This window comes from Ambystoma mexicanum, chromosome 3p, assembly GCF_040938575.1.
Source record: "Ambystoma mexicanum isolate Mex_15411 chromosome 3p, UKY_AmexF1_1, whole genome shotgun sequence".
In the NCBI taxonomy this organism is placed as follows: Eukaryota; Metazoa; Chordata; class Amphibia; order Caudata; family Ambystomatidae; genus Ambystoma; species Ambystoma mexicanum.
Genome location: NC_090925.1, coordinates 678059847 through 678085864, shown reverse-complemented (window position 1 = coordinate 678085864; position 26018 = coordinate 678059847). Strand labels below are relative to the sequence as shown.

Here is a 26018-nt window from a genome sequence, read left to right as displayed (position 1 = left end):
GTTTACAAGATGAAATACCGCCGAGAGGTCCAGGAGAAGCAGGATGGCTAAGGCTCCCTCTGTCTTTTATCTGATCCATTTGGGATTTTAGGTCTACCAGGGCCGTTTCCGCGCCATGACCTGGACAGAAACCTGATTGGCGGAAGCCCAGCAGATGGTGCATTTCTAGGTATTTTTGAATTAGGACATAAGCGACCCCATCAAGAATCTTTAACAGGAATGGCACTGTTGTGATGGGCCGGTAATAAGTTGGTACATTAGGGTTTAGGTTCGGTTTTTTTCAGCAAGGGCAATACACATGCTTCTTCAAGGTTGTCAGGTACTTTATTAGAGGCAAATGAGTTGTTTATAATGAGGTGATGAATGGTGCCAAGTTGTCCACGCAATCTTTGATTAGCGTCGCTGGACAGATATCACCTTGGCATTGTGATGGTTTAAGGCCTTTTATGATTTTAGTAGTCTCGTCTAGCGTAATGGGAGAGAACTCAAACTTCGGGAATGGTTTGGGTGGGTTGTGTTCCATCGTAGGTTGATTAGAGGTGTTTCAGTTTTTTTTATTATTGATTTTGAGTTGGAGTGAAGAAATGTTGTCCATAAGGGCCTTTTGTATATTTTCACACCAGACTTGATCCTTAATGCATAAGTCTGGGGCCTGTGATGGGGATTCTAATTCTCCCAAAACAGAGAAAAGCTCTTTGAAGGTAGAATTGGCAAACTCTATTCAAAGGCTATATGCGTTGCTTTTTGCTTGATGGGTGGCTTTTCTATATTCAGATGCTAGAGAAGTAAATTGTCGTTTATTAGAGATTGAGGTTTTTTTTTCTCCAGTTACTTTCTGCATTTCTTTTTTTGCTACGTAAGTCTGAGTTCTTAGGTGAACCAGTGATTGAGATGTGCTTTAGGTTTAGCTTTGCAATTGCCGAGGGGTGCCAGCGAGTCTAAGGCTGCCTACACAGTTTGGTTATAGATAGTTACCAAGGAGGAGGGGTCGGCTGAGTTTTCAGTATGTGTGGTGAGCCCTGAGATCAAAGGGAGTATGTTGTCCGGCGTGATGTTGCGAAGGTTGCGCGAATGGGTTGCAGGTGCCATGGGAATAGGTGTGCTGGCTAGTGTGTTAGTGCTGATTGAGAATAGGATAGTGCTATGGTCAGACTAGGATTATTGGTGGATATATGTGTAGTGCAATTGGGGTCTGTCCGTTGTCAAAATGTCCAAATTAAAAAGCATGTCCTGTGTCCGAAATCCTATTCTGGCCATTGCACTCTAAAAAGTAACTTAAAGGCGTAAAGGATATTCTCTCTGGATATCAAGGTGCACACATGTTCCCATCAAATGAAAGGATAAAGTTCCAAGTGGACAATGTTCACAGTACCAGGGAATGACTCCTTTTCCCAGGTTCCTGTTACCAATATGTATGTTTCTTGGAGCCAAGAGGATGGCTTCTCCCTCTTGGCGCACACACAGTTCTTAGGGAAATAGTTGCCTGGTATATTCTTCTCTCAGGACTTCCTTATTGACTTTCACACATTGCTCTTCCCTGGTATACTCCCTTGCCAGGACTTTTATATCACAACTTTCTTTTACCCATGAAACACTATCAGCCCAATAGTGGCGTGTCACTTTTTATATGGTTCTCTTTTTCATATACAGGGCTTTTGCCCCTCTCTCAAGTTCATTCACTTTCACTCGGTTTTCTCTTTATGCCCATTTAAGTTGTGGGTTCAACAATCCATTCATGGAATAGCTTATAGGTCTTTTAGATTTTTCAAATACTTTGTTTCGTTCACTCGTGGCATATCTTTTATACTGATCAGCCTCTTTACATATCTTATTTGGCTTACTGATAGCTACTTTGAAGCAGCGCACACTTTTAGGCAACCCGTTAACCCTTTCTGTTCACCTGCGCTCACTGGGTGCTCAAAGTGTCTCTTGCGCCTCTCTGCTTCAGTTTTCTTCGGCTTCTGCACTTGGCGTACAACCTGCCATCCGCTGTGTCGATATTTGTGTCTTTGTCGGTTCTTGGGCTTGGCGTGCGACCTGTCATCCGCTGCGCCTCTGCCGTGCTGGTCTTTGGTTTCTGCTGCCTTTCCCTTGTGGGCAGCATGTCCTCTGCACTCCGATTCCTTCTCCTGCTGGGAGGATTAGCATCTGCAGCGTTTCCCGTGGCGTCTTCCCCACCAACGTTCCAGCCGGTACGTGTGCAGGGAACCAAGCAGCTCAGCGTCTGCAGCTTTCTTTCATTGCGGTCAGCTGCCTGGGTTTTAAATCTCCCGGTCTGATTAAAGAGCTTCCAAAGACTAGACCGCAGTATAAGCTTCATGGACTTAGTGATCGTTACTGATCTTTGTCTCTTCCTCGTCTCAGTAGTTGATGGAAGATCCTGTATGTATTGTTTCGGAAGCTGGTATGGGACTTCCTCAGGGGTAATCACTATTGCTCCCTGCCTCTTCCTCGTCTCAGTAGTTAATATCTTACTCTGTCACATTGGGGAGCATTAATACTGGTCCTAGTGCGTGGATGAGTATGAGTGGTATGCATACATACACAATTTCCAAAAAAGCTACCCAGTTGTTGCAAACTCGTCTAGGGAAAACGCATATGACACACACGTAGTTTTACCATAATCATAATTAAATTCAGAAAATGATAGTGGGTCATTAATAAATCAAAATTGCAGTTTATTGAAAAATCATCATAAAAAGGCGTGAAAAAACACGTCAGAAAACCATGAAACAAAACAGTTAAAACATAAACACAACATAGATAACTTAATTGAACCTCTAACTATCTCACACTTTCTATTTGAGTAAAGATTGTCACAGCAGTAATAAGTGAGGTTAGTAAACTTTAGTGAGTGACCATTTTACACAATTATTTTCCATGTACATAGACATAGGCCCTCACAAAGAGGTGTCAACAGCTACATATGTTTCTAGCCTAATACCAAAGCCGTCAATTACTTATTCTTTCTTTTAGGCTTAGTCAAGGCTGTCTTCAGGACACTTTAGTACACCTTTTGGAGTAAGGACACTTCTTAAGTCTTCAACATAACATAATTGACGTATACATCTAAAAACAAAGAAATACATAGTATTTATAAACGGACCCATTTTTCCATATCAATATTATAACCATTTTGTGAATAGCTATTCTCCTAGCAATTTTCATTTTGTATGCACAACAGTTTTATTTCAATTTCCATGAAGCCTAGTTCATTTGGCTCAGTTAATTATTTATTGAACTTCAAAATATCACAGTTTTTTACCTGCCCTTATCTTTTCGTTTACTACCACCCATCACATAGTGTATGGCGGATAGTCCATAATATGTGATGGTTTCCATACTTGTTGGGTATTATCTCAGATATATATTCAAAAGAAATATTCATATCTGGTGATTATACCTTTAATCGTTGTTTACTTATAAAGGTGACTTGTAAACATTAATTTGCAATGCTACTTTATCCTATCTGTTCATAGTAGTACCTTCATCATTTCATAGGATACCATTCACTGGTATATTACTTTGAAAGGGCCAGTACCTGCTGCTTAAAGTCCCTGGTCTTTTTTTTATTTTTTAACCTGTGTCCTCTATCTATCCGTTCAATGTGAATATGTTATTTCTACCTTATTTTAAACTCATATGGTTCCACTATCTAAAACTTACATAGTCACCATACCGTCTGACCTCAGTCAGTCAGCAGACACGGAATAGTTTTTTTTCAGTGAGGCTGCGTACCACATTGAAGCTTGTTTACATGTTGGCTACTTTGTATCAACCTAGAAATAACACAGGAGAGCGCTGTCTTAGTTGTCATTTCTATAATATGTTATTATTTAATTGGTGCTGGCTCACCTCATACCTTATTTTCTTTACTTTTCAACAAGCGAAATGGAAATCAGTTCTTTGGTTTTTCGCAAGGCGGGTGTCTCCCAGTCTATAGAGTGTTACTTTAGCGCTTTCAGAAGAAGCCAAATCGGTCTCTGCTTGAAGGGCTCAGGATTATTTGCCAACCTGAAGGCATGGGAGATTCTCAATTTGTCATGGGTATCAGGCAGGTAGTTGGGGTAAGCTGGGTGGAGGCCTGGCAGGCCTGGCATAGGCACACAAAGAACCCATAGAAGATCCCTCCTTTGCTTCCTTCCTAGTGTTTGTAGTAACATCCTGGTTACCACTTCCTGTTGCCAAACAGGAAGTGCATGACAATCCATGAGCTTTCTAGTGTTTGGGTGTGGCTGGCTATATAAGCCACAACCAAGATTCTTCCAGTGCTTCTTGTTGCTTACTGTGAGCTGCATCAGCAACACACTTGCTGTGCTCTGTATCAGCCAGCTTCTGCTTACCTGCTCCGGATCATCCTGCTTCAGCTTACCTGCTCCGGATCATCCTGCTTCAGCTTACCTGCTCTGGATCATCCTGCTTCAGCTTACCTGCTCCGGAACATCCTACTTCTGTTTACCTGCTTCGGATCCTCCCGCTTCTGCTTACCTGCTCTGGATCGTTCTGCTTCTGCTTACAGGCACTCTGTGATTTCTCCACGCCGTGGCTATCTCAGGTCAAGAGGGGACTTCAACACCGGCACCTGTAAGAACAAAGAAGAACAGCGTTAGCATGCGCATTTCAATAACGCTGCGCATACTTACCGAATCTTCCAGTGACACTGGTAACCAGGTCAGTTGTACGAGTGCACAAACCCCTGCAAAAGAAAGAAGAGACATTAGTCATTGCGCTCGCTCTACTAACGCGGGGACTATTGCACTGCGCTCCATCTCATAATGCAGTACATACTTACCAAAGTCTCCATGCAAACTTACCAGACCACCAAGTATCCGGTAGCGCTGAACTCGGACTCAAAGCGCTAATATCACGTAATCCACTCCTGCAAGGGAAGAAAAAGGAGAGACATTACCAGGCGCACTCGAATTTAAGACGCTGCGCTTACCTACCAGCAGCTAACTTCTACACGCAGCGCTACTCACCCACAAAATACCTTGGCAAACAAATACAATACGGACAATTCAGGACACTAAACATTCTCCGCGCAACTTTCACTTGTGGAAAAGACTTTCTAGCCAGTGAAGAAACTGGCGCCTTGAACAATCGGCCTCGCTGTGAAGGCATCTAACAGCGTGTGGCATCTGAACTCAGCCAACAGACATTGACATCATTCATACAAGCGAATCGCGCCTCTGCAAATGCAGGATGGAGTGCTCACCTTACTAAAGGTCAAGGTAAGCCCTTATGGGACATCACAGCACACCTTAAAGTGAAGGGAAGGGCCCAGGGGAATCAGGTGAAATTCAGGTCTGAGTGTTTACCTTGTATTTGACAGGAATCCCTCCGGAGGAAAACAGGGGAAGTGAAAACTCGGGGGTCAAGGGAGGTTCATCCATCACTCTTGCACAGACACAGGTGAGTGTGACACAATTAATATACACAAGACTAGCGCATTGTATTATTAGTGCAAAGAGCTACCTTTGTCGTACTTACTTCGTTCTTTGCAGCGTGCCGTGCTCACTCAAGCATTCCTATTGTGGTTCACGTGACTTCCCAAGTTTTTTATAGAAACTCACGGTCATGTGATCCCAATTGTGGAACACCAGCTCACTTTTTTCCTTGTAAGTGGTATATGACTGTTACAAGCACCATGTTATATGGAACTTAACCCTTTACGGTATAGATCATGCACGGCTGTTAAGATTGCCGTGTGGTGCATCCTTTTTATTAATATATTTGCAGCCCATGTGGCTGCAGGAATCATTTTTTTATATATTAGGGAAAAGCACATAAGTCCTACCCGGTATGTTATAAGCACAAACTCATTTTGTTCTTTGCTCCGACTTATTTACTTTCCCCACACAGAACCGTCCACAGGTGATTTAAAGGGGAATTAATTAAATACAGCAGAGGTGAACTGCATTTACTTCAATATCGTTTTTACATGATAGTTATAGCCGCAGTCTCACATATATTTTTTATGTATATATTTATTGTGTACAACATGATGTCATATACTGATAGGGCCGAATGAAATTCCAAAGTATTACAAATACATGCTATCATGATTGGCTGTTGCTTAATGTCATTCCTGCCTTGATGACCAATGTCCGGGGTGCCTAAATGTTGTTTACAGAGATCAGGAGCACACACAGCTCTGCGTGCACATACCGAAGTAGGAGGCAGGACGCTATAGCTGTTATCGGTGTATAAACAGATTCCACGCTATGTAGATGCTCGATGCTTTTTGTTCACAAGTCTAAAGAAAAGATTAATTTCTGTTCTAACTTTCGAAGCGTTCTGTCTCTGCCGCCACCACCACGGGGGTGGGGGTGCAGTGTCTGTAACACAAACCAAAAGATGTCTTTGTCGGTATGTTGAGCTTTTTTAAAGTGTTCCACGAGTGGTTTATCGGACACCCAATTGTTAACGCAGGAACGGTGTTCGCATATCCTTTGGCAAACTGGCCTTTTTGTTTTGCCTATGTAAAAGAGCCCACATGGGCATCTAATGCCATAGATGGCCCATTTTGTGGCTCAATTTGTAAACGTTTTAAGTTGCCATTTTCTTCCATTCAAATCAATCTCTTTTATGTATTTTCTTCCGTTCAAATCAATCTCTTTTATGTTTTTGGTAAGGTAGCAGACACAACACCCACCAAACCTAAAATGTCCTCTCACTGGGGGCAAGGGGGTGCCACAAAGTGTTCTGTTCTTGATTGCTGATCTTCTGCTTGGCATATGTACATATGTATGCACTAGCTTATCTCTTAGATTCGGCATTCGTCTGAATGCGAATCGCAGAGGTGGGACCTGAAAAGTGTCTGTATGGGTAATATTCCAATTTTGAAGGATACATTTTCTTAGGCTGTTACTTATCGGGGAAAAGGATGAGACACGTGTCATTTTTTCAATTTTAGTTCTGGTTTGTTTGGTCAAACACTCTTTGTCTATTGGCATTTCATGCTCTTTTGTATGCCCTCCTTATTTTAGAAGCCGGATAACCTTTACTTTTCAGTTTTATAGTTTTTTTTTTTAAAAAAAAATGTAATTAATTTTATTCAAACCAAACAACAATATAAACCAAACATGCAGTACAATTTATAACAGTTCCATCAAACGCATTTAGTCTTTAGTCACTACTCCCCCAATCCCACCCCCCTTTATGAGCCTATTTGTTCTTCGCATTCAATATCTGCTTCGTGTGGCAGGGTTTCGCAGCCCTCGGATTCTGTTGGATCCGATACTACTCCAAACATTTCCGCTATGAATGATTTCCAAGCCATCAGGGAGCCCACTACTTCCTCCCCACCCATGCTTCTAGTTTCTTGCCATACCATCGTTTCGGCCTCTGCCCATTTCTGTAACTCTTTCCACCATACCTCCACCCGTGGCTTGCGACACTTCTTCCATCCCATAGCAATCCTTCGTTTTGCAAGCACATATGCCAAGTCTTTCAATTTCCCAACATGTTTAAATTTCCGTGATCTGGGGAACCCTCCCAACAAACAGGCCCAGGCCGTATCTATCACGAGCGTGACCCCTTTCTCCGCCAGTTTTTGTGCCACTTCGCCCCAGAAGCGTTCAATTACCGGGCATGACCAAAACATGTGTGCCATGTCAGCGTTCTCCTTGTCGCACTTAGGGCACACCTGGCGCCCAACGTTTTTAAACTTTGAAATCCTCAGAGGGGTCATGTATGCCCTGTGCGTTATATATAGCTGTATTTGTTTTAATCTGCCATTTCTTGACACCTTCTTCCGTTTTAATTATAGCTCATCACGGTTTGCTTTGAAGTCATTTATATTACTGCAGTTACGCCTGATACGTAGAAACTGCCCATAAGGCAGGCTCTCTCTCAAGGCTTTTTATGGATGAAAACTTTCGAACTGCAGGAGGGTATTTTTATCCGTTGGTTTCTTATAAAGGGTTGTTCCAAGAGTGTTCTCTACAGATTGAAAAATGTGTAAATCCAGAAATGCAATTTTTTCCTTATGAGACTCCATTGTGAACTTAATGGACTTTGTTGAAGTGTGTTAAGCCATGTTAGGAAAGCATTAAATTGCCCAGTACCCCCCTCCACAGCATAAAGGTGTCATTGATATATCAATGCCATGCTATAATATTGGCTGTGAAAGGATTATTTTCAGCATATCGAATTTGACTCAAATTCATTCATGTAAAGATCTGCAAGATCAGGGGCAAATGTTGCCCCCATGCTTGTGCCGTGGAGTTGTTGGAAGGAGCCTTCATAAATTAAGACGTTTTTGGTAAGAGCTAGTTGAATGCACTCCGCGATGAAGTCTGATGGTGTGCTCTTGTCCCCCCTTCTCTCTAGATATTTATGCATAATTTCCACACATTTAATCTGTGGGATATTCGTGTACAGAGATTCCACATCAAGAGTGACCACAAATGGTCTCAGAAATGCATCTGCGTATATGGACAAAGGTTCAAGTAGTGAACCAATCGCAGCAACAATGGGTCTCCAGGTAGGGTGCTTGCGTTCTTATGCACCTTGGGAAGACAGTAAAATACGGAGTCACTGGATGACAGTTAATAAGAAATGCCTTTCATCCTCGTTAATCCAGCCCTCAGCTGCGGCATGGATCATCAGGCTCACAATTTCTTCTGCTATTCTGGCGGTGAGGTCTAGGCCAATCATTTTATGAAATTTGGGGTCATGAAGTTGTTTCACAATTTCTGTTTTATACAATATGGTGTTTTCTTTGAGACTCTTGAGAGCTGTGCGCTCTGTTTTATATAAGTTATCTTTATATCTATTTTTAGTACTGAACAGAATATTCTCCTCTCTGAGGATTTTATTCTCAAAAGCTAATATCTCTGCTGTATTTAATTAATTCCCCTTTAAATCACCTGTGGACGTTTCTATGTGGGGATAGTAAATAAGTCGTAACAAAGAATAAAATTAGTTTGTGCTTATAACATACCGGGTAGGTGTTATGTGCTTTTCGCTAATATATATAAAAAAATGATTCCTGCAGTCACATGGGCTGCAAATATATTAATAAAAAGGATGCACCACATGGCAATCTTAATAGCCGTGTATGATCTATACCGTAAAGGGTTAAGATCCCTATAATATGGCGTTTGTAACAGTCATATTCCACTTACGCAGAAAAAAGTGGGCTAGCGTTCCACAATTGTGATCCCATGGCCGTGAGTTTCTATAAAAAACTCGGGAAGTCACATGAACCACAATATGAATGCTCGAGTGAACACGACACGCTGCAAAGAACGAAGCAAGTACTACAAAGGTAGCTCTTTGCACTAATAATATAACGCGCTAGTCTTGTGTATATTAACTGAGAATCTCCCATGCCTACAGGTTGGGAAATAGTCCTGAGCCCTTGAAGCAGAGACCGATTTGGCTTCTTCTGAAAGCGCTAAAGCAACACGATATAAATTGGGAAACACCCACCTTGCGAAAAAAAAACAAAGAACTGATTTCCATTTCCCTTGTTGAAAAGGAAAGAAAATAAGGGATGGGGTGAGCCAACACCAATGAAATAATAACATATTATAGTAATGACAACTAAGACAGCGCTCTCCTGTGTTATTTCTAGGTTGATGCAAAGTAGCCAACATGTAAACAAGCTTCAATGTGGTACGCAGCCTCACTGAAAAAAACTATTCAGTGTCTGCTGACTGACTGAGGTCAGAAGGTATGGTGACTATGTAATGTTTAGATATTTGAACCATATGAGTTTAAAAAAAGGTAGAAATAACATATTCACATTGAACGGATAGCTAGAGGGCACAGGTTAAAAAATAAAAAAAGACCAGGGACTTTTAGCAGCAGGTACTGGCCCTTTGAAAGTAATATACCAGTGAATGGTATCATATGAAATGATGAAGGTAGCACTATGAACAGATAGGATAAAGTAGCATTGCAAATGAACGTATACAAGTCATCTATTTAAGTAAATGATGATTAAAGATAGAACCACCGAATATGAATGTATAAATATTTATTTTTAATATATATCTGAGAAAATACCCAACAAGTATGGAAAAATGTAGATATTATGGACTATCCACTATACACTACGTGATGGATGGGAGTAAACGAAAAGATAAGGGCGGGTACAAAAAAAATGATATTTTGAAGATAAATAATTAACTGAGCCTATGGAAATTGAAATAAAACTGTTGTGCATACAAAATGAAAATTGCTAGGAGAATAGCTATTTACAAAGTGGTTATACTATTGATATGGAAAATGGGTCCCTTTATAAATACTATGTATTTGTTTGTTTTTAGATGTATTAGTCAATCATGTTATGTTGAAGACTTAAGAAGTGTCCTTACTCCAAAAAGTGTAATAAAGTGTCCTGAAGACGACCTTGACTAAGCCTAAAAGAAAGAATAAGTCATTGAGGGCTTTGGTATAAGGCTAGAAACATAGGTAGCTGTCGACACCTCTTTGTGAGGGCCTATGTTTATTACATGGAAAATAATTGTGTAAAATTGTCAGTCACTAAAGTTTACTAACCTCACTTATTACTACTGTGACAATCTTTACTCAAATAGAATGTGTGAGATAGTCAGAGGTTCAATTAAATTAACTATGGTGTGCCTATGTTTTAATTGTTTTGTTTCATGGTTTTCTGCCGTGGTTTTTCACACCTTTTTATGATGATTTTTCAATCAACTGCAATTTTGATTTATTAATGACCCACTATCTTTTTCTGAACTTAATTATGATTATGGTAAAACCACCTGTGTGTCATATGCGTTTTCCCTAGCCGAGTTTGCAACGACTGGGTAGCTATTTTGGAAATTGTGTATGTAAGTATGGTATTGACGTCCTCATCTAAAAAAGCCCCCTTTCCATAAAAGAGGACCTGTTGTGCTCATTTTGTGTTTACTACTCTGAGTATGAGTGGTGCAATAAGCCATTAAGGATTGAGGAATAGAGGAAACTTCCCATAAGGGATATGGGGGATGCATTTATTTTCCCCAATGATATCACATCTCTCCCCCAAGGGTCACCTCTCCCCAGGTGGTCCTCCCGCATATAGCCGCCATCAGTGTTAGGATCAAGTAGTGGCTGCCGTCGCCTGGCCAGATAGGGAAAGGCCACCCCAGGGAAAGAAGTTCCATCAGATTCATCACACCTGCCAATCCCCTTTTCTCTCAGGCCTGTGCACTGCTGTAGCTAGTAAGATGCATAGGTGTGGGGATTTGGGGGGCTAATGGGAGCGGGGGAACTGTAGGGACAGCAGCCCCCTTGAAACCATGGGATCATCCGCACCTGACCGGTTGAAATGCCCACGATTTGAAAATTCCAACATCAATTATTGAGCCAGAAGGAGTGTCCATGTGCACCCTGGGGAAACTGCTGAGAGACCTCCAGCATGAGGTGGTGATGTCCAGAGAGTGCAATAGAGAGTTGGGTTGACAAATACAAGGATTAAATTGAATGATTGTTTTATCGCAAGCAATTTATACTCCTTTACTGTCTGTCCAGGACACCTCTGCTTTCCGTCCCCAACCTGGAGATGGCACCAGGGCTGTCAAGAATCAGCAAATCAAGGAAAAAAATAGACCACTTGTTGGGAGAAAAGAGCACTGGCAAGGGTCATTCTGCCATATAAAATGTACCCATCTATGTGGCCCGCCAGAAGGTTCTACGAGGATGCATGAACATCTTAGCTATTTTAAACTCAATGCAATTGTTCAGGCACAAGGCCTTCCAAACACCAGAGTCTGACACTCATACTGACGTATCTTTCCTGAGGTGCGCAAGAATGGTCTGTCCCTCTAGTCAATCAAGAAACTCCCGACTTATGTGTGTTAGATTTATTTATGCAGCAAAGAAAAAGATGTTTAACTGTAGGACAGTATACCTAGTGGCAGATGCAGAATTCTATGCGACAAAACTGGAGGCGAGCATTATGCTTCCCTTCTTTTATTACTATTCCTCAGCAGTTCAACAAACACATATATATATCAACTCTGAAAAGTGTTCAACTGTAACTTTTCCATCTTAAAACTACAATTACCATAGTCTCTGTAGTCCATCTCTCTCAGCCCAGCTATGACACACTTCCCGTCCCTGGGCTCCTCCTCTTCCTTTACTGCTCTTCAAGCAGATAGGTACTATTTCTATCCCTCTTTGTGTGTCAGATGTTGGATTTGATTAAGAGTTTGACTGAGGAGAGAGAACGTTGTGTAATAAGCGTATAGTAACAGTACAGAAGAAAGATAACATTATCTGAGTGGAATTGGGTATTTTACCATAATAACGTGGGGCGCAGTAAGTTTATCAGCACTTGTTGTGAGGAAAACGGCTCCGGCGAACATGTATTGCAGGTAAGCAGTATTAATATTGCCCGTGAGGCGAGCAGCCCCGTGCCGCATTCCCGGCAACTCAGGGGCCCAGCTCAGCCTCGCGGTTCACAATTCGATCGCTACCGGGCACCTCCGACAGGAGAAAGAGCGTAAGCGCTCTCAACTCTCCAGCCCCCACCCTTGCGGGGGAGGTGCTTCAGCGCTCGCGTATTAACGCTGATGCGCAGGCGCTGCAGTCCGAAGCGGCGGATAAGGAAGAGAACACCGGGCCCGGAGGTGATTGCATGAAGGAACAACATTTTTCCGTAGTTATCAGTTGAAATTAAGCGATACGAGAATCGCGGATACAGCAGAGGCCACGCGAAGAGCAGTGCGCCTCAGGAGCAGCAGCTGAGACACGTGTCAGCTCACGACACAAAGGGGGCTCTCCCTTCACAACATAAAGGCTCCACGTGTAGCCAGCAGCATATAGAAAGCAAGTTTTTTCTCGTGCACAGGCCCATTAAAAGGACAGATTGACAGCCAGATGCAGCCACAAAATCTTTTTTTTTTTAAATTAAAAAAAACATTATAATAAATACTGAGCATCACAGGAGCAGTGGGCGTGCTAAAACACCTGATTGAGGTACACAGGCACACAGCACTAACGAAGAATGTCTGAATTTGAGTGGAGTGAGGAGGAGCAGCAGCTAGACCTCGCTGCCAGCTTCAAAGAAGTGCTGGGAAGTTCCCTAGTAGATGCAGTGGCTCAAGGGGTAAGACCCCTATAAGAAAGACTGGAGACGCTGGAAGCTATGCTCACACAGCCCAGTGAAAGCACCAGAGAAATGGAGCACACGCCCACAGGACCCTCAGGAACAGGGTCAATGGGGAGTAAACAAGCCTGCAAGAGGAAAGCCTCTGACGACCCCCAGGGCCCTTTAGACGGGGCGAAAGAAAAGGCCCCAGAGTTTGCCGACCCCTTCGCTAAGCTCAAAGAGGCTTACTTACAGCATCAAGCAGTGCCAGACCTCATGACCCCCACTCCAGGGGACGATAATGCAGGAGATGACCCAGGCTCGGAAGAGGAGCCAACGGGAGACCTTGCCTCGCAAGAGGGTGAGGAGAGTACAGAGGAAGAAGAGGTCAAGCCCATCGGGGGCAAAAGAGCTTGTAAACAAAAACACCTCCACGAAGTACAGGAGGACATGTTTGATCCTGAAAGTATCAGGAACCCAAGATCCACGGAGTGGCAACCATCTCCGAGGGTGACCCAATACATGACAATAAGGCTACACAAGGCCCTTGATAAGGAGGTGAGACAGCGCCTACGTGCGGAATGCCCATGCCCAGACCTCCCGGGAAAGGTGACAGAGACCCCGAGCTAGACCCCAAGATGTTAACATTTGTGGCAAAAACCAGCAAGGATCCCCGCAAGGGAATCGACAGGTCATGGAGGAGCTGTCAGGAAAAGGTGCTAGACTTAGCAGGGCCCCTCGCTAAGATCGTGGTCTTAGCGGAGAGGGTGAAAGACACAAGTGTAGAAGTGGACCCCAACGCACTGGCCGGCTGGGCACAAAGAGCAGTATGCCTTTTGAGAAACGCGAACTGCACAATAGCTTCGGAAAGAAGGAGAGGCCTGCTTCTAAAGATCGACCCGAAATTGAGCGACTTGGCATCCTACGAGGCCGGAGAAGCTGCTCAAGGGCTCCTCTTCGGGGAGACCTTTGAGAAGGAGATGAGCCGATTCGTTGGCACATATACCTCCTTAGCAAAGGCACAAGCATCCATTCGAAAGATCTTCCCAAGCAGAGTTTTTGGTGGGACCGGCCGCTTCAGGGGTCGGGCACCCGGTCGAGGTCAGGGAGGAAGAAGACCCTCTAATCCCAGAGCACAATACTGGGAAAATAAACAGCAGGACACCTTCTTCCCATCCAGAGGACGTTTCCCCAGAGGATCGGGACGAGGTCAAGGATTCACCCCAGGTGAGAGCAATAGTATACGCTCTGGTTGGGGGGAGAACGTGCATGTTTTGGAGCAATTGGCGCACGCTTTCCAGCGACGCTTGGATATTGCAGACCGTCAGAGGTTTGCGGCTGGAATTCATAAAGGCACCGACCCAGCAGTACTGGCCACACCAGCAGAGATTAGCACAAGCGGAGCAGAAGTGCCTAGACAGCGAGCTAGCGCAGTTATAACAAAAAGGCACGATAGAAAGTTGCACAGCGGCCCCCAGATTTGTGAGCAATATGTTTCTGGTACGCAGGAAAGAGAAAGTATGCCGTTATAAACCTCAAGGAGCTGAATGGGTGGATTGTGTACCGACACTTCAAGATGGAGGACATCCATCAGCTCAGAGACTCCCTGAGAGAGGGAGACTGGTTGACATGATTAGATCTAAAAGATGCGTACCTTACTATTCCCATACAAGAGGAGTACAAGACATTCCTAGCTTTTCGCTTGAACGAACAGCTCTGGCAATTCAGGACAATGCCCTTCTGTCTTGCATCCGCTCCCTGGGCGTTCACAAAACTGATGAAGCCAGTAGCGGCAGCGATTCGAGAGAAGGGCATCAGGCTGATTATTTACCTAGACGATCTACTGCACCTAGCAGAAGACCGAGAGGTGCTAGTCTATCAGACGAGTTGGGTGCAAAGCCTGCTACAGTCATTGGGGTTTCTAGTGAATATAGAAAGACACCACGCCAGCAAACAGGCTAGATTTTCTGGGATTTGTGTTAGACACCATGAAAGCTACATTAGAACTTCCAGCTCGGAAGATAAGGGATATCAAGAGAGAGATCAGAGTGTGCTTAAGCAAACAGCAAGTTTCGCTCAGAGTATTAGCAAGAATAGTATGATTATTAGCAGCATCCATTTAAGCATATTCCCAGGCCCCTTGCACTACTGAGCCCTCCAGAGACTGAAGATAAGACACCTGCAGCAAGGTCTGAGATACCACCAGCTAGTTCCACTGGATCAAGAATCCATTACAGAGCTGGAATGGTGGTTGAAGAATATGGACGCCTGGAATGGGCGTGCCATTTTCAGAGACCGACCAGATCTGATAATCAAGTCAGACGCCAGCCAGAAAGGCTGGGGAGCCAGGTGCGGGACCCTGGAGACCAGAGGGAAATGGAGCGAGGAAGAGCTTCGCCTTCATATAAAATGCCTGGAGATCCTAGCAGGCTCCTTCGCGATCAAGGCATTTACAAGAGGAAAGATGAAGTCGCCCATTTTCAGCAATACGCACAACATATCGGCAGTCCAATACATAAATCATCTAGGAGGGACGAAATCCAAATTGCTAGCGGAACTAGCGAAGGACTTATGGCATTTCTGCCTACAGACGGAGACATCAGTGACGGCAGAATACCTGCCCGGAACCTTGAACGTGGTAGCAGACTGTAACTCTCGATATCTAAGAGACTCCAGCGACTGGAGACCGGATCCAGCAGTGTTTCAGATTCTGAACACGAGATGGGGCCCAGTACACATAGACCTCTTTGCATCCCGGCTGAATGCTCAGACAAAGGAGTATTTTAGTTGGAGACTAGACCCGGGAGCGCAGGGGACCGATGCCTTCCTACAGGATTGGACAGGCAGTCCGCACTATGCATTTCCCCCCTTCGTGATGCTGAGCAGAGTTCTAGCGAAAGATCGGAAGGAGAGGGCGGAATTAATTTTAGTGGCACCATTGTGGAAATCACAAGTATGGTTCCCGACGCTGATGGAACTGACGATAGACCTCCCAAGAGTCCTCCCAGAAGGAGACCAACTGCTCACGGACCAAGCTGGGTATTGTCATCCTCAGAGAATGAGAGGGACGTTCCCGCTCGTCGCGTGCAGGATATCAGGAGACGCCGGGCGCTGCCAGAAATTTTGGCGGAGGCTGCAGAGCTTATCGCGGAATCCTGGGCACCTTCCACTAGGAGGAGCTACGACGCGGCCTGGGTCAAGTGGACTAACTGGTGCAAGGGGAGAAGTTTTCATCCCGTTTCAGCCCCTGTAGTAGCAATATTAAACTTCCTAGCGCAATTATTGCAAGACGGGAAAGCGTTTTGTACGATAGGAGTGTACAGATCAGCGATTTCGGCAGGACACCTGCCAATAGAGGGAATCCCAGCAGGGGAACACCCAGCAGTTGTGAGGCTCATCAAAGGAGCAAAGTACAAAGTACCCCCAGAGCCGAGGTATAATACTATATGGGATGTGACAACGGTCCTCCGTTTGTTAGATGACTGACCATCAAATAGGTATCTATCCCAGAAACAGCAGTCAGGCAAACTAGCAATGCTGTTATGCCTTGTATCTTGCAAGAGAGTAGCAGATGTTAGAGCGTTAGAAATTAACAGGCGATCCTTTGGGCCTGAAGGAGTAACCTTCTCAATAGCTAAGAGGACTAAAACAGGGACAATGACGGTCCATTACCCCTATTTCCCGAGAAAGGCTAATTAGTGTGTAGTAGAATGTATTAAGGATTATGAGGGGAGAACAGCAGAAAGCAGGTCAGTGGGAACGACACAGTTGTTAATAGCGCATAGGAAACCTTTTCACGCAGTTGCGACAGCCACCATTGCAAGGTGGGTTAAAGAAATGATGCTTCCAGCAGGTGTAAATGTGGGAACGTATGGAGCGCATTCAGTGAGAGGAGCAATGGTCTCCAAGGCATTCATGACAAGGAGTGCCAGTGAGAGAGATTATGCTAGCAGCAGATTGGTTGAGTGATCGTGTATTTAAAGAATTTTACTTTAAACCTACTGAAAGTTTGGCAAGGACAGCATTAGGGAAGCTTTAAAAAAGCATAATGCTCGTCTCCAGTCTTGTCATAGAATAAAGATTACCCCTGCTAGCTGCGCAGGGAGTATTAATTCTATTAAAGACTAGGAGGCGAGCATTAAATTCCCCCAATGTAAATGTATGGACTATGACACGTACATGGCCACCACCCTGAATATCTCTAATGTGTGTTTCATAGGAGAAGAGCAGAAGAATAGCTGAAAGCCGAAGGTAGAAACAAGTTAGCCCAAGGAACCGATAGGTCAACGGCTGTTGAGCGCACAAGTTTCAGAGTCTTCGCACAGTTGGTGGGACAGGTTTTGGATCTTAAAGACAGTTCAGAGCATGTAAAAGCAGAGGAGCAGCCCAGGGACAGGAAGTGTGCCATAGCTGGGCTGAGAGAGATGGTCTACAGAGACTATGGGGATTGTAGTTTTAAGAAGGAAAAGTTGCAGTTGAACACTTAACACTTTTCAGAGTTGTTATATTTATATATATATATGTTTGTTGAACTGCTGAGGAGTAGTAATAAAAGTGAAGCATAATTGCTGCCTCCTAGTTTTTAATAGAATTAATACTCCCTGCGCAGCTAGCAGGGGTAATCTTTATTGTTAGAATTAAAACAAGGAAATAAAGACATGGTGGGTTATAAAGCCCATCTTAATACGCTAGTGTGAGAAAGTCAGTGACCAGAGGAGAAGCGAGTATCACTCTGTGCTATACGAGGGGTTTACGAGAAGAACTAAAAAGGAGGGGTTAGCCACATCAGCACCGTGATATTTACGGGTTTGGGTGCTGCCTACAAATGCAATAAATAAATATATAAAGCAAACTTCCTGTGAGGCATTAATCGAGTTGGTACTTCAAATAGGGTTTAGGCTAAACTAACAGAAGTGATAAAAAAGGAAGAACTTTCCTGAGGATTGGCGTCCATTAATTGGGGACGAGGGGTGGGAGGGAATGCAAGTTTGCAGCTACTAGCCAGCAATAAAAAAGTCACTTGCCATTTCAATTCTATACATACACGCAGCACACCATTTCTTACTCACCAAGAGTCAAATATCACTAGCCATGGCTAGTGGTGAGTGCAAATTGTGCACCCTACTTAAGACAGAGGGGTGAGGTAAAATATGGCGAAAGGGGACCCCATGGTTAGGAGCAGGGTATGCAGGCCTATTACCAGTGAGGAAAGAGAGAAAAGGAAATAATTTTTGTTTGTACTGCAGAAAGGTAGGTCCTTCTCTCAGTGGATGCCTGTGAAGGCCATCATCCAGTATTTCTGTAAAGTCCTAGTAGGTCGCCAACATTCTGCAATCAGCAACGGTTCATATATCCTTCAATGTGACTTTTAGGGGCTGGTGCATGAGCAGCAATGCACAGTGATAGGCTTGGGGGCAAAAGGGAACTTTTCTGGATTGGGGAATGCTAGGGGTCCTGGTATCCCTTGGGGGGAAAAAGCCTATAGTAGTATAATTAAGGGCTGTGGACGACATACAACTGTCCTCGGGCCTCATTATACATCCCAATGGTTTGTTAGGACCGACCTGTGCCAGTGGGCAGCGGGAACAGCAAAGGTTTGAGTTGATAGATGCTCCTCAGCTGAAATTAATACTTAGAATGCCATGGGTGAATTGGCACAACCCAAAAGTTTACTGGCCAATGTGAACTGTAGCACTCAGTTCACCCAGTACAGAGAGATCTGTTTTGTAGAAAATGGGGCGCGAGTGAGGGGGGCGGGGTGGAGGGTGTCATAACTAGCCAGGTAGTAGGAAATCTGGCCCGGTGACAGGCTGGAATGCTAGTCACATAGTAGGAGCCATGGTATGTGAGTGGTCAGTCTGCAAGAGTTTAGTAAAGTGTTTGATCAAAAGGATGCTTTGGAGTTGCCAACTCGTCAATCTTTTGTTTGTAAAATTCAGCTTGAAGCACATTGCTTGCAGTCGAATGTACGCTCTGAACATCTTGCAAGGTGCATACTTGTGAATCTGGCGAGCGGCTTCATCCGATATTCAGTCACCAGAAAGAAGTTGGTTTGGTCCAAAGAAGCTCATGTGGCTTTGGGGCACTTGAGGAAACATTTCAGAGTTGTTTATGTCTTTATTCCTGTGTCTTGCATGTGCATTGAAAATGCAATGTTGATACTTTTCCCTGCATGTTTTTTTATTCTGGTTTGCTCCATGAATATAAATTGCCTGAGGGCATAATTGTGGAGGCCGTGTGGTTTATTACTGTGTGACCTGGTTATTTGACGCTATACAGAGTGGGAGTGTGGTGCATCCAGTATAGTCGATGTCAAAATGTAGTGTGCCTTGCATAGTGTAAAGACTGGATCGCAAACAAAAGCATAGCAGTAGACAGGCAGCCAGTGAACTAATTCCCTCCACTGTAGCAAATAAAAATCCTAAAAGGGCCCATCTTGTTGTACGCTGATCCCTTACCTTTTGCTAAAAAAGAAATGACCCACGGCAGAGGTGAACTACACCATCACAGATAAGAACTAATCCCAATTGGTGCCACATTCAAGGAATGAAGATACAACTTGCTAGGAGACCAACACACAGTGACGACCTACCACCAGAATCTCTTGTTCCTGATATCAGCTAGGGATTTGATGTCGAGACAAATATGGAGGTCACTTTTAGTTGCAGATTTTAATGTTGTTATCACTTCTAAGCACGGTCTGCAACATGGAAAGGGGTACACACACTCACAGTAGATCCAGGAAGTGAGAAAGCAATTGCTGGGGAACCTGGTCTGGTGATTTTCGGAAGAGCATTTGGTTGCAAATGTTGAGGTCTTGTCCTGGGATGCAGCAGTGTGTGAAAGCATTTGCTTAGGAGCAACTGAAGACAAGGCAGCAAGACCCGAAGTACCAAGGTAAGGATGGGAGTCTTATTTTGAAGAAAAGGATCCAATTTTCAAAGACGAGTTGCAAATGAAAGCTTTGAAAGAACATCATAACTTAAGACTTAGCTAGACCTCAAGGTTGGCAAAAGAAACAAGAACTTCTTCAAATGAGTTTCTGGTGGGATAGGATGCAGGTAGATACAACTAATTACATGAGAATGTGTTAGGTATGTGTTATGGACAAACCTCCCACTGGGGAGCCAGTAAGTCTACTGAGGCCTTTAGTGGGTCCTCCTAAACCATTGCATACTGTGTCAATGATTATCTAGTGGATCTTCCAGATGACCGAGGTCATACTGCTGTTTTAGTAGTGGTAGACCTTCTAACCAAGGTCGACATTAGATTAGTGGTGAAGAATGTGGGTGGGGAGGGTCACCAGGATCACAAACTTTGGCTCAAATTATTGGATTTCACGGTCTACAGTAATAATGTCTTATCGGGTTTACTTACAAAATTGCAAAATAAGCCACATGACAACATGTAAATCTTTACAGCAACATGTTAAGCCAAAAGAATATCATTAAAGCACATCATCATATTCTGCACAGGCCTTACTGAGATCCGCACAAGATACATTGGAAAGATCATCGAAGATAGAGCTTCAAAAGATGCTGAAACTATTTGGTCTTGGATACTGGGTGGGGGAGGTGTATGTAAATATATAACTGGCTCAAGAGAAAGCATCAAAGACACGTCTCTTGAGTCTTTCAACTAAGGGTCCAATCTAGTAGTACAGTACCAATGATTTATATTACACTTCCATCACTGCATTTAGGAAAGGCAGTCTAGCAGCAGACCTCCTTTTCAGGAACGGAATTATCTGCATATTTTTGTTTTTAAAAATAAAAAAAAGATTGGGCTATTCCACCCTCACTAGATGGCCATTCTGTCATAAATATGCACAGGCAGGAAAGTCATATACTACAAAACTGGTTGCATATCAATATTTTCACACTTCTCATCCACATTGTGCCTTTCTGCTAATAAATCTCCTCCTCGAAATAAAGATTTCGCCAACCCCACCACACTTCTGCATTCCTGCCCGTTTAGCACACCTTAGTGTCCTGGTATGGCCTCACTATTTCTTCGTGGTGATCATGTTTGTCCTCGCTGGATGGTGGAAGGCAATAGGCGAGTGGCCGGGGGCCAGGGTACACTCCTCCTCTGGCTTTGGGGACTCACCTGTGAGGGCGTGGTGGACTCTTCTCCTGCTGAATCCCCCTTCTGGGTGTGGTGCGTTATGGGAAGGGGAAGTCAAAGGTCCTGGTGGACTCCGCCACTGCCGCCCCTGTTACTCCCCTTTCCTATACGGTGTCTTCATTTCGTGCTACTGGTGCAGTTACTTTGGGACGGCAACTCCGCTCACTTACCTCTCCCGTCTCTCCTGTGGGAATCCTCCGACTACACAGCTCCCTGCTTCTCCGTGGACTCCGGTAGCGGCTCCAGACGATAATGAGGGCCGAGCAAAGTGCAGCCACTGCCCCAAGGGCCAGGGCAAGGAACCGATCGCGCGGCATGGGACAGGGGCAATGGAATCCCAGCTGTCAACGCCACTGCCGTAGGCGGGGCTACCACTGACGGCACAACAAAGGGCGGAGCCAGAGTGACGGTTCATAGGGCGGGATTAAAATGACGTCAAAATCACGCCAGGGGCGGAGTGATTGCAGCTAAACCATTCTAGGAATTTGACTGTAGTTCTGACCCACATGGCCCCGCCTGTACTTTGTGCCTGAATACAGAGGGCCCAATTCTGGTGATAGTCTAACGCGTGCCCGTTTCCAAACTCCGCGGCGGTTTGACAATGGAAATATTTTTTGTTTGCTTCTGTTTCTGGTCTTTAATTGCGTTTTTAACTCCACCTGTTTTGAGACCGGAGATGTTAGTATACTTCAAATTGTCGAAGCTTTTGATTTCAGTTTGTGACATTTAGCTATGCCAACAGTAAAGTGATTGTACTCCAGATTCTGGTGTTGCAAAAATGTTGGTTGAAGGTATAGTGCTGTTATAGCTGAATGGAAAAAGAGAAGGGATCCTTTTTTTTTCTTTAGTCGTGCTCGAAGCTTGTTGAACGCCAGTTCCCACACTATTCGGCTTTCCGTGGCCTAGTGGGTGGGCGTGGGTCCGAAGATTACCGAATGCCACTCCATCATTCTGCCATGAGGAGGCAGAATATCATACAGCACCGGAATTAAAGGTGAGTTGGCACTGCAGAGCAGCTTAATGGTGCAAACGTTATGCACCTTTTTGCCCCCAAAGGCATACTTTCCAACATTCTTTGGACAAAAGAAGGCAGGCTTTTTCAGTTTCAAAGCGTGTGGGTGCTTATCCGGTCATGTTTCTATTGTTGCATTCTCGGACCTGTTGCTATAGCCGCCCTTTGCCCGCTTCGCGGTGACGCAGGGCATCTGAATAAAAGCCCTGCCCCGCGCAAGGGAGGCAGTTCCGGGCACAGACTCCAACGACGTGGGGCGTGTTTCATTTCGCTCCGGCTGGAGCTGCGCCACTGCGGCCTACCTCAGAGGCCTACAACGTTCTGCCTCCGTGCGGAGCCAGAACGTAACACTGGCGACGAGGGAAACGGGACCCAGCACACGCGCTCGGCGCCCGACCATTTAATTCCTCCTGTAACGCACGGCCGACCGACATCAACGGGCCACTGGCACCGCTCTTCGACGTGTGGGCCTACCGCACACGCAGTGCGCACATGCGTTAACGGCAGTGGACACTTGGAGAGAGGCAGCGGCCCCGTACACCGACACTTCATAGGCTGGCCTCAACAGAGACCATCAAAAGACGGCGATACCCGCCATGGCAACCGGCACGTCCACCCCGGGCCTGGCACGCTCTCCAGACTCGCGGCAAATCTGTCGATTACGCCACCGCCCGCTCGCCCACAAAGCAGCTCCTCTACTATGATTCAGCCATTCGACCCGTTCACGGATCCATCCTCAGTTGGCCCCCTGTGGCAGCTATGGCTCCAAAAATTCGAGATGGCTATGGAGTGCAAAGACGTGACCTCATCCAGGAAGATGAGATCACACCTACTACTGAATGTGGGGGACAAGGTGCTACGTATTTTCAATGCGCTAACCATTGCGGATGGCCAGGAAATTTACCAGCTATCGAAAGACGCTCTGACAGCTCATTTTCTCCCGCAACTCAACCCTGATTATGAAACCTTTTATATTCTGCACCACGTTTCAGGCAGAAGAGGAGACCTTGGATGCCTATCACACCCGGCTCAGGAAACTGGCGATGTCGTGTGAGTTCACGAATGTTGAGAAAGAAATCCGGAGACAACTCATTAACGGCATCCAATCCGAGGAACTAAGAAGGTGGTGTTTGGTGAGAGGGGCATCTCCCTGAGGCGCATTCTTGAGCTGGGTCGTCAAAGGGAGCTGGCACATGCTAGGGCCGCCAACATGGGCATGACTCTGCAAAAATTACAACCGGCCCTCGCATCATCCATCGTGGCCCATGTCACCAATAGACAGTCCACTAGAGATGAATCTTGCGGCAACTACGCACTGGCCAGATGGCAGCCACGGATCCCGGGGCCCACAGAGTGTGGATGGTGTGGTGGATCGCGTCATGGACGGCAAAATTGCCCGGCACAAGGCACAACGTGTGGGGCATGTGGCAGAAAGGACCACTATGCCAAGGTGTGCCGTTCTTCGGGCGATCCACTACCGCCTCCGCAGAACCCCCAGGAGCGGAGTGGAACAAAGAAAAAGAAGCAGGCAGTCACGAGGCGCGTCAAAACGACCAACTCGTCGACCGAGGAAGACGGGGATGACATCACAGGGACGCAACTGGACCCAGGTAGAGAGCAGCGGACCAAAGGGAGAAAAGTCTACCTAGTGTCAGCCCTGGACCGTGGGCATGCTATGCAGAAGAAAGAGCTTCGGAGGCGCAAATGCCAGGTCACCATCCAAAACCAGCAGGTATGGATGACCATAGACACGGGAGCCTCGGTGAACGTCATGCCCATGTGCACTTTCGAAACATTGCAACCACGACCAGCCCTCAAGAACACTGACACTCTCCTGTTTGCATATGGCTGCAAAAAGCCGCTACCAGTGGTTGGCAGATTCCGCACCACCCTCAGCCATGGTGAAAACAGGCTACCGTCCAAAATATACTTAGTGAATGCAGGGATTGAATGCCTTCTGAGCGGTGATGCGGCGGAGGACCTAGGGCTGGTACAGTTCATCAGTCAAGTCAAGGAAGCCCAAGAGGTCGAGAAAATCCTTGCACAATATCCCAACCTGCTAAACGGAGTTGGGTGCCTGAAAGGAAAGACGATCAAGCTCCACATTGATAAGTCAGCCCAGCCAAGGGCCGTCAGACATCGGAGGACCCCATTCCACGTGCGCAAACAGGTGGAGATAGAACTGAAAGCGTTGGAAGAAGCTGGCATCATCGAAGAGGTGACGGGGCCGACTCCATGGGTGTCCCCGATGGTGGTCACAAGGAAACCCAAAGAGCCGGGAAAGGTCCGCATTTGCATAGACATGCGCCTCCCGAACACCGCCATCAAGAGGGAGCGCCACATCACACCAACCCTCGACGAAATTGTGGCTGACCTCACGGGATCAAGAGTCTTCTCGAAGGTTGACTTGAAAGCAGGTTACCATCAGCTGAAGCTACACAAAGACTCTCGGTACATAACGACATTTTCCACACATTTGGGGCTGCGAAGATACAAGCGGCTAAGCTTTGGTGTATCTTCGACGGCCGAAGTCTTCCAACAGACCATTCAAGAAGTCATCCGGGACATACCAGGTGTCCTGAATGTGAGTGACGATATCCTGATCCACGCCCAGGACAAAGTTGAACACTCGAAGACTACAGATGCTTCTGGACCAATTGGAGGATGCGGGCCTAACCATCCATAAGGAAAAATGTGAGTTTTTCAAGACTGAGATATCGTTCTTTGGCAACAAGTTCAGCAGTTCTGGCATCTCACCGGACCCCCAGAAGGTTGCTGACATACAGGCCGCGAGTCCGCCCAGGACACCCACCGACGTCTGCAGCTTCCTGGGGATGGCCACATACTGTGGGAGATTCATCCGAAACCTGGCCACTCAGTCGGAACCCCTACAAAGCTCAACGCGAAGTGGGAATGGGGGAAAGCTTGCCAGGATGCCTTCGAGAATATTAAAGAGTCGTTGTCCGTGGAAACGAGAATGGCGTACTATGATACAGCACTTCCAACTGAACTCTACGTGGATGCCAGCCCTGTCGGCCTGGGGGCCATCCTCATGCAGGTCACCAAAGAGGGCGAGAAGAGACCCATCGCCTATGCGTCGTGAGCTCTTACAGCGACAGAGCAGCGATACTCTCACATCGAGAAAGAGGCAATCGCCGTACTGTGGGGATGCCGCCATTTCCACCTCTATCTGTATGGCCGCAGGTTCACGGCGATTACAGACCACAAACCCCTTTTACCAATCTTCATGGGCACCTCCTCGCACTCGCCGGCCAGAATAGCAAAATGGCTGCTACATCTCCAGCAGTACAATTTTGAGTTGATTTATCATCTGGGATGCGGCAACCCGGCGGACTTTCTCTCCAGGCACCCGAGAGCGGCGACGCCACAGGAGGTTCAGGTGGCCGAAGAGACCGAAGAACACAACTGCCAGGTGGTGCGGGCCATGAGGCCGAAGGCGGTCAGCATTGAGGACATTGCGGAGGAAACAGGCAATGACCCCTGCTGCGATTTGGTAAAAGATGCCATAATTTCGGGTGACTGGAGGTCATTCATGAAAAACACGCACAACAGGACGGAAGAGGCAAAGGCGTTCCTCACAGGGACATTCACCATCGCCAGGATCTGTCGATAACAGAGCAGGGTCTGCAGCTCCGCGGTAATCGCATTGTCATTCCGCCAAGCCTGCACGACCAGATAGTGGCCCTCGCCCATGAGAGACACCAAGGAATGGCTCGAACGAAGGCTCGAATTCGACACCGAGTGTGGTTTCCACGGATAGACGAAAAAAAAGGGCAAAAACTAGTCAACACCTGCCTACCATGCCTG

The 26018-nt window shown here is 45.8% G+C and overlaps 1 protein-coding gene across 1 annotated transcript in view; it reads right to left on the bottom strand.

Moving 5' to 3' along the window:
* The window catches only part of ARL10 (ARF like GTPase 10), a 50147-nt gene extending 28595 nt beyond the window's left edge, over window positions 1–21552 (bottom strand). The window contains exon 1 of the mRNA XM_069651455.1: window positions 21349–21552. Coding sequence (XP_069507556.1) covers window positions 21349–21495 — 147 coding nt within the window. The 5' untranslated portion in view covers window positions 21496–21552. The remainder of the gene's footprint in view (window positions 1–21348) is intronic.
* Between the last annotated feature and the right edge of the window lie 4466 nt (window positions 21553–26018).